At 41.8% G+C, this 9,102-nt stretch overlaps 1 protein-coding gene across 3 annotated transcripts in view; it reads left to right on the plus strand.

Annotated features, from left to right (window-relative positions):
* The window catches only part of LOC102561265 (transmembrane protein 180), a 35,884-nt gene extending 27,363 nt beyond the window's left edge, over window positions 1-8,521 (plus strand). For all 3 annotated transcript variants that reach the window (XM_019494712.2, XM_019494711.2, XM_019494710.2), the window contains one exon: window positions 5,811-8,521. In XM_019494712.2, the coding sequence (XP_019350257.1) occupies window positions 5,811-5,940 (130 nt within the window). In that variant the 3' untranslated portion in view covers window positions 5,941-8,521. The remainder of the gene's footprint in view (window positions 1-5,810) is intronic.
* The last annotated feature ends 581 nt before the right edge of the window (window positions 8,522-9,102 follow it).

A 9,102-nucleotide genomic window follows, 5' to 3' on the forward strand; every position in this document is an offset into this window, starting at 1 on the left:
CCTGGACAGGTTGGACAAGTGGGCAGAAAACAACAAAATGCAGTTCAACAAGGAGAAATGCAAAGTGCTGCACCTAGGGAGGAAAAATGTCCAGCACACCTATTGCCTAGGAAATGACCTGCTGGGTGGCACGGAAGTGGAAAGGGATCTTGAAGTCCTAGTGGACTCCAAGATGAACATGAGTCGGCAGTGACGAAACCATCAGAAAAGCCAATGGCGCTTTATAATGCATCAGAAGATGCATGACGAATAGATCCAAAGAGGTGATACTTCCCCTCTATCGGGCGCTGGTCAGACCGCAGTTGGAGTACTGCGTGCAATTCTGGGCACCGCACTTCAAGAGGGATGCGGATAACCTGGAGAGGGTCCACAGAAGGGCCACTTGTATGGTTAACGCTTGCAGGTCAAGCCCTACGACGAGAGACTAGAGAACCTGGATCTTTTCAGCCTCCGCAAGAGAAGGTTGAGAGGCAACCTTGTGGCTGCCTATAAGTTCATCACGGGGACACAGAAGGGAATTGGTGAGGTTTTATTCACCAAGGTGCCCCCGGGGGTTACAAGAAATAATGGCCACAAGCTAGCAGAGAGCAGATTTAGATTGGACATTAGGAAGAGCTTCTTCACAGTTCGAGTGGCCAAGGTCTGGAACAGGCTCCCAAGGGATGTGGTGCTCTCCCCTACCCTGGGGGTCTTCAAGAGGAGGTTGGATATGCATCTAGCTGGGGTCATCTAGACCCAGCACTTTTTCCTGCCTATGCAGGGGGTCAGACTCCATGATCCATTGAGGTCCCTTCCGACCCTAACATCTATGAATCTATGGACTTATAGTCAGTCATGATTCTCCTGGGGTTGTTTCTCACTGTGTTGTTGGTGCTCACATGGACAAGCAGCATGGGGGTAGTGGTTCATAGGACGAACTAGCTTTGGGATCCTCACCATTACATCTTGGATCCTGGTTCCTGGAAGGCAGCAGACCTCTTGAGTGAAGGGGTCTGGATGACAAATGGCACCATCTTATCCCCGCAACAAGGAGTCTCTCACAACAATCACTCTTCATTGCTTCCTTGGTGGGGGCGGCTGTTTCTGTCCTGTCTTCAGTGCGGAGGATGCAGACGCCATCAATGCAGACGCCATCCATCAATGGTGCAAGGGCTGCACAGTTGTTGCACAGAGCTATTGGTGGAGCACCTGATGCATGTTGTGGCTTTGGGCCTGATGTGACCAGTTTTCATGTGCCATCGGTTGGGGCATCTTGCTCAAGCCCGCTTTTCTGCGTGGTCTCCATGGCATCCTTCTCCAGGTATAGGGCCTGGCAGTAAACGTTGATATTCACCTCGTAGTTTCATAGTTGGTAGGGCCAGAAAGGACCTGAGCAGATCATCAAGTCTGACCCCCTGCCATGGCAGGAAAAAGTACTGGGGTCAAACGACCCCAGCAAGGTGTTCGGCTAACCTCCTCTTAAAGACCCCCAGGGTAGGAGCCAGCACCACTTCGCTTCGTGTTCCCTAATGGTTCGCAGTGTGCTCACCACCTCCTGGAGCTCTCTCGCCCAGCCCTCCAGAGTCTCCACCAGTGAGCACATCTGACAAGTGGGAGAACTTGAACCCCAGATCCCTGGAGACAAGGGTTCTGTCTGTGTGGAGGCTGGGACCATAGGCTCTGTCTGGGTAAAGACCTCCGAGGTACCAAGTGAGGGTGGTCCATCCAGATGAGGGAGCCTAGAGGTGTGGTGCATGCGCATCACCATGTTGCAGGGTTACATCTCTAATAATTAGAGGTGCACCAATACATCGGTCCCATATCAGATCAGCACTGATATAAGGAAAATTAACTATATCGGTAAACAGCTTTTTTTGGCTGATGTGGCTGATAACGCCACAATAAATGCCCCATGCATCCGCAGTTGCAGCACAGCACGTGGGTGGCCAGGAGCACAGCCCAGCAGTGTGGAGAGCAGCTGGGTCTAGCTGGTAAGTCTGTTGTGAGGGAAGGGGCAGTGGGGGGGGGCAGCTTAAGGCCCCTGTGGTGAGGAAGGGAATGGGGCTGGGGTAGGGGTAGGCACTGTACAGCCGTGGTGTGGGATGGAGCTGCAATTGGCTCATCCGGGGGGGGATGGGGGGCGCTCCCGCTGCTACGTGCATCCTGGGAGGGCATGGGGGACATGTCCCCGGATCTGCATGCAAGGTGAGGGCAGGCTCTTCCCAGTGTTGGTTTGGCTGGGCTGCACTTGGGGAGGACGATGGCAGCACTGCGAGGGAGGGTTGGGAGGGCTACAGCAAATTTTGGGGTGGCTGCAGCCCCCTGCCCCATAGCCCCCTCCCAGCACTGCTGCAGCCTGCCCTGTGCACCCTGGCCCAACCCCCAGCTGGGAAGAGCCCAGTGCAGCCCTAGCCTGCAGTGGCAGCCCACCCTCACCCCACATGGAGATCCGGGGGCACATGGCCCCCTAGGCCCCCCCGGAGTGCATGCAGTGGCAGGGGCTGCCCTCCACCCCCATCCCCTGGATGAGCTGCTCGCAGCTTCACCCCAGCTGTGCAGCACCTACCCCAGCCCCACTCCCTCCCTCATTGTGGGGGCCTCCATCTGCCCTCCCCCCAACCCCTTCCCTCACAGCAGACTTAACAGCCAGATGCCACTCTCCAAGCTGCCCGGCCACATATTGGAATCGGATCAGTATCGGCTGGTATGGCTCGCTAAAAATCAGCCATCAGTATCAGCCCAAAAATTCTCTATTGATGCACCCCTAGTAATAATTTACAGGCTAGGGGGGAGGGTGTTTTTGTTCTTTTTTTATTCATACTCATTAGAAAGTTGTGTGCCTATTACCACTATGTCCCTTTTACTTGCTATACGAAAAATGAATTTTTTAAACCCCCCTCTTCTGGAGAACTACTGCAACTACAATCCTACTAGAAAATGCACTCGGAAAACATACTGCATTGCTCATTCTTTAAATGTTTGACAGTAACTCTTTACCCTCTTTATTATTACTATTTCCTTATGTTTGCCAGACTGTAAACAGATGCACAATGTATTATCAAGCACTTTATCATCAATGCATTGAGATTGTAGGCACTCTTGAGTTATCAATACATTTGTAACAGTTGAGAGCATAACATGACGTTCCAGTGTAAATGTAATGTTCTAAATAGAAAATAGAACAAATATTTAAGCAGGGTAGCTGTATGTGTTTGTTTCATGGATTCATAGTAGCTAGGGTCAGGAGGGACCTGAACAGATCATCTAGCCTGACCCCCTGCCACAGGCAGAAATGAATGCTGGGTTCACAAGACCCCAGACAGGTGATCATCCAACCTCCTCTTGAATTTGCCCAAGGTAGGGGCGAGGACCACTTCCCTGGGAAGTTGGTTCCAGATTTTGGCCACCCTAACTGTAAATATTGCCTTCTGATCTCTAACCTAAACCTATTCTCCATCAGCTTATTACCATTGTTCCTTGTCATCCCAGGTGGTGCATACTTTCCTTGTGTCTGTATACTTTCTTCATGCACAAGTAATTATGAACATGGAGATTTGTAAGGCTACTTTTTTACTTCAGAGTTTTGATATAATCTGAGTTTTGCTCTTGGTCTTCTTTAAGAGCTATATTTCCTAATTCTTTTTCCAATAGAATATAGCCATTTTAATTTTCGTAATTTTACACATGTAAAATCGTGCATTAAAACCTTAGGTCACATGTCTTTTCTTAAATCAGTTCAACCACATCTAACCAAACCAGGACTGTACCAGTGTGACTTGAAGGTTTGGAACAAATGTTTCTTTTCTTATTCTACAATGCTTGTTTCTTAACTATAGTCCTCTATTAATGTACAGCAGGGCTGTCCAGTCAGCTTGTTATGCCACTGTTGGTAACATGCATGCCATGGCTGCACATTTACAGGGGGATAGACTGAAAACACTATTTAATGTAGGTGAGAGTAAGCAGTCTTCAAATGATTAATTATGGTCACTACTGGTAGACACTGGCTAGGAACCTGTGACCTGAAAGTAACAGTCCCATTTTTTGTGTTCAGTTACCTGAGCAACTAATTCTTTTCTTGCTTTCTTTCTGTTTAAGTTTCTAACTGTTCTTTCTCACTTGGCATTAATACGTGCACAGATTAGAATAAACAGTGATGCTATTGTGTATGTGCATTTAGGACTAAATTCTGGTTTTGTAGAAGTCAGTGGGCATTCTTCTGATCCCCACAATGAAACTTTGGAGTTAGCCTTTTATGATTTAGACCAAAACAGTTTGATTCAAAGACCACTGAAGTCAATAGGAGTGTTTCTGTTGGCTTCAATTGACTTTGGAGCAAGCCTGTAACAGTCATCTTTCACATCTTATTGCAGAATGCTAATGGGAAACAGCAGATAATATCCTGGGAGACAGATCTTTTGAAGACTGCAGAACTGTAACGTGGGCTGTGTGATTGGTGTAGCTGCCCAGGATGCAAGGTCACTAGGAGCATACAACATGAGAAGGCCATGTCATTCTCAGATGCGCTGTGCTCATTCCCAAACTGGAGACAATACAGTCACATTAATGTGATTCTGCATGCAGGCTGATTAGCAACTTTTCTCAGAGCAGAGCTAATGAGCCTATGTGTGTATGCAGCAATATTTCCAGTTTGGGAGCCAGCGCACACAGAGTGAACCTAGTGTTTCTCCACATTGCTGTCTTGTACCATAATTGAGGGATGCAGACATATCCTTAGGGTATGTCTATATGGCCCAAGGCAGCACTGTACAGAAATGCCCCATGCTTGCTCTGCACTCACTCACAAACCAAAAGCTGTACAGCCTTGTTAGTAGACTAATTGGTTAGAGGTTGAGGAGCATCTTTTGTGAACCTTACACAGGGCTCAGAAATCTAATGGCATTGCTCTGAGAGACTCTCTCTCGGCTTAAATTCAGTTTCTTGGTATTTAAGCCTAGAATTCAATAATTAACAGAAAGCCAGTGGATAATGATCCTGGATGATAGACAGGTTCCTAGATGTGTGCTCTGAGTTGTCAGAAGCCAGCCTGTTCATTAAAATAACTTGGCTTTTAACTTGTACTATTCTTTTACATTCATATTTGTTGAAGTTTTTGTTTTTGCTCCAAAGAGAAGATTGGGACTAGGAAATACTTTTGCATTTATGAGGGTGAACCAAAATCGAAATGCTAGTTCTACATATAATATCTTCATAGCATAAGTGTTTTTTAATATTAATTTTAAAATGCTACAACTAAATTTGTATTAATATAATGCTATAACTGAGATTCATGCATTAATCATAACCCATACCAACCATGATAATATACCAAAGGCATAGATAACATCAGATTTTTGATGCAAATACTAAAAAAGTAATATTGTCAATCATTTCTGTTCTTTTTTCCATTCTCTTAAAATCTACCATAGTTTAGAGGAACAAAGGGCAAAGATAAGTTGTTTGTTTGTTTGTTTGTTTGTTTGTTTGTTTGTTTGTTTAAGAAATGGTTGATTTATAAATAGAAAATATAGTTGAATATTGCTGTATAGTGAGAGAGTGCACAAATCGTGAAGCAGGGGATACAGTAAAACGGTGGGTGGAAGGGTTTTATCCACACATTCTATGTTTGTGTGTCACTTTCAATCAGAATTGTTTACTTAGAATCAAACAAAATTAAATTTCATATATTGTGCTTTTGGTAAAATATAGAATATAGAGGGGATCTTTACTCAAGAAAGTATTTTTAAGGTACTTTCCTTTACCTATTTTTTCTTTTAAATGCCATTAAACTGTCTTGAGAAAACATTTATATTTTTCCCTTTGTTTTTCAGTTTGTTTTTAGGTCTTCATGGAGCCATGTTCTACTTGATTTGTCTGATTCCACTTGGCATTACAGTTGTACAGATTTTGACTTGGACTCACTTTTCCATCCAGAACAGTCATATGTTGACTACACGCTGAATTTTTACTACTTAATCCATACGTTAAGAGTCTGACTTATCCGTTGAACTGTAGGACTAGAATTAGTGCATTTAAAATGCAAGTAAGCATAATTGTATTTAATGGACTAATAGACCAAAAGCAACCTGAGCCATTGAATTTAAGAATGCATCTATGGTGGCTGCAGAGCATCCTGTTGAACTCCTTCAGCCTTAATACACAATTTATTCATAGTTTCTTTTTCGACTTCAGTTACCATATATGCTATTAACATATGGTAATTGTATGATTTTTAGTGACGCCTTGTGAACTCTGAAAATGTCTTTAACTTACACAGGCACTAAAGATATAAGGTGTTTTCTGCTATGTGTAAGTATTACTCATTTCTGTTAAGAATGGATTTGTCAGAAACCCACCCCTTCATCTGGCCCTCATGGGTAGGGACCTACTTAAATCGTGATTTCACAATACTTGTAGAAACTGCAAAAAACAGCAATCTCTGCAGTTGCTGCAAAAAATGGCATTGGCTGGAATTTCCCAGGAAATCAACCAAAAAAAATAAAATGCTGGCTCCCTAGTGGGAGCCAGTGGTCCTTGCTCCTGCTGTGGCCTGGTCGTGCAGCCCTCCCTGGCGGGGAAGGCGCAACACAAGGGGTAGTCAAGATGGTGGCTGCCCCCTCATGCCTCTCTACCAGTCAGCAGCAGGGCCACCAGGAAATGACCATGGAATCAGCTCTCCGGGCCGCAACCAAGCTGTGAAAATTGCTTTCTCTTGCCATGAGTTAGGTAGGTCCCTTTTCATGGGAACTGCTCTCTTGAATATTCAGTGAAAGAGTGTGGAATGATTTTATTTTCTCTTACAAAAAGCTAGACCAAGTTAACCAAGAAAAGGATGGATTGTTGGAGCTAGAAAGAAAGAGTTTTCAATAGTCTGCCTGGCTAATACACACAAATACTTCCAGTTCCAGTAGGAAGAGGTGGGGTAACACATTGGCCTGTAAAAGTCAACATAAATTAGGAAAACTTTAAATACTGTTGAATTAAGTTTTGAGATCTGTGGGAGAAGTTTTGTACTTTGTTAGCTACACAAGTGTCTGTTACTTGGTGCCATTAAACTAAAAAGTTTTAAGGGTTTCAGTAGGTTGGATTACTTTTTATAATTGTTTTTAGCACTTTACACACAAGGTCTTATCTGCTCATGGATTTGTGTTTGATTTAGCTAGACAAGGCTGACATTTAAAACTATTGAATCAAACTACCAATTTTAGTAGTGCTGGATTTGTCAGAAACTTGATTTTTCTAACAGCCAAAGTTAGTTTTTTACTTAGCCCCAGTGAAGCTGTTTCAGTCCCAATCTTTTAAATAGTTTGTATGATATTTAAAAATAAGGACACTTCATCATAGCTTGGAAATGCATGAGGCTATTGATTCAGTCCTTCCAATATAATGTGCATAATACTGTACATCTTACAAAACCAGGGTTTTTTTACTATACTCCTATGTGTAACTGCTGTTTCTCCCATTGTATATTAATGATGGAATACTAAAATGATTATTTGAAACTTGAGTTGTATCAGTTTTCAAGTAATGTAATGACATTTGTTTTTTCTCCAGCACTCAGGTGTTGCTTAAGTAAACAACCAGTCCCCTAGTTTTTGCTCTTTGTTTTGATTGATTCAAGGCTTTAGCACCTGGGCTGTTTACTGGAATTACAACTGTATGAACTCACAAAAAATGTAATGTATGTATATCCAGATTCAAAAAAATTGAAACATGTCAACTTATTTCTAAGGCTCTAAGTTCATCACAATAAATATTTTGGGGGAGGACAACACAAAGCTGCTGTTGGAGTTTGAGGGAAGGCAACAAGGTTTCTGTTTAGGTATCCTGGCCTTTACACCAGCTTCCCATTACTGTCACTGACATCCTGTGGGACCTTGGGAAAGTAGTTTATCTTCTTTGTGCCTTTGTTTCCCTGTTTGTAAAATGGGAACATTGATACTGTCCTGTCTTTGAATCTAGTTAAGCACAGTGTAAAAGCTAGATGCTCTGTTTGGAGAATATATGTTGACTTCAGTAATCTTAAGATTAAATTAAAATGCAAGCAATCAGAAGCATAACAAAGTCTTAAAATATAGTTACATTTAACTGCTCTTTTTTTATAACTTGTCTTGCCAGAGTAATACACTAATCATTAGTCTGCATTGTATACTCTAATGTCAATATGTTTTCAGTGTCTTCTATATTTGTACAAAAAGAATAGTGGGATTTTCATGTGACTGAATTTTAAATATTGTCTTTTATTAACACCCCCCACCCCCTCAAAAAACCCCAAACCAACCCACTGTTGTATGTGCTATATATGTAAATGCTTTTTCTGTATCTTGGTAATAGTTTTTTTTTTTTTAAACAAAAAATGGTATAACTTGATTTGCTTATTTGGAAGCATGTACATTCCTTATTTTTTGATGAATATAGGAGTTAAGGAGAAAAATTATGAAACTTAAATTACCTTTAGTATTTCATTATATAAAATAAGGGTTTTTTTTCTTGGTTACTCCTTCCAGTTTGGGAATAAAAAGTCATATTTCACCCCTCTAAACTTTTACAGTAATTTCATTTTTTCTAATTTTCATCCTTATTTTTATAGAAGATATACCCTTCCTTTCTAAGTAAATTGCAGTCATTTCAAAGATACCTATAGTATTCCTTAGACAATTAGCTTTATTAATTCCTTAGTTCAGCAGAATAAGCAATTATTATTACTGTAAGATAGATTTAAGTACAAGAGAAAGAATATAAACACGTTTTAAGCCCCAGAAACGGTACCAAAAACTCATTTAAATGGAAAAAGAGGCAGTTCCGTATGAAAAGTATTCAGTATAACCATAGTTCTGCCTTGCTAAAGTGAAAAAAAAAAAAAGAAATTACAAGTGGAAATGACTGAAGTAAACATAAATAGCAAGTTTAAACATAAATAGTAACTTCATACTGTTACACATCTAGACTGAGGGTAGGTAGACCCAAAGGACAGTAGACAAAATAATTTTCAGATTAACTTTAATCACAGTCTGGTTGATTAACTGTGTGGAATAATCCCTTGGAGAACATATATAGCCATACTACAAAAGCTGTACTAAAAAGACCAGATAAATATTGAACGTGAAAACTGTTAATGGGAAT

Source organism: Alligator mississippiensis, chromosome 13 (assembly GCF_030867095.1).
Source record: "Alligator mississippiensis isolate rAllMis1 chromosome 13, rAllMis1, whole genome shotgun sequence".
NCBI classification, from domain to species: Eukaryota; Metazoa; Chordata; order Crocodylia; family Alligatoridae; genus Alligator; species Alligator mississippiensis.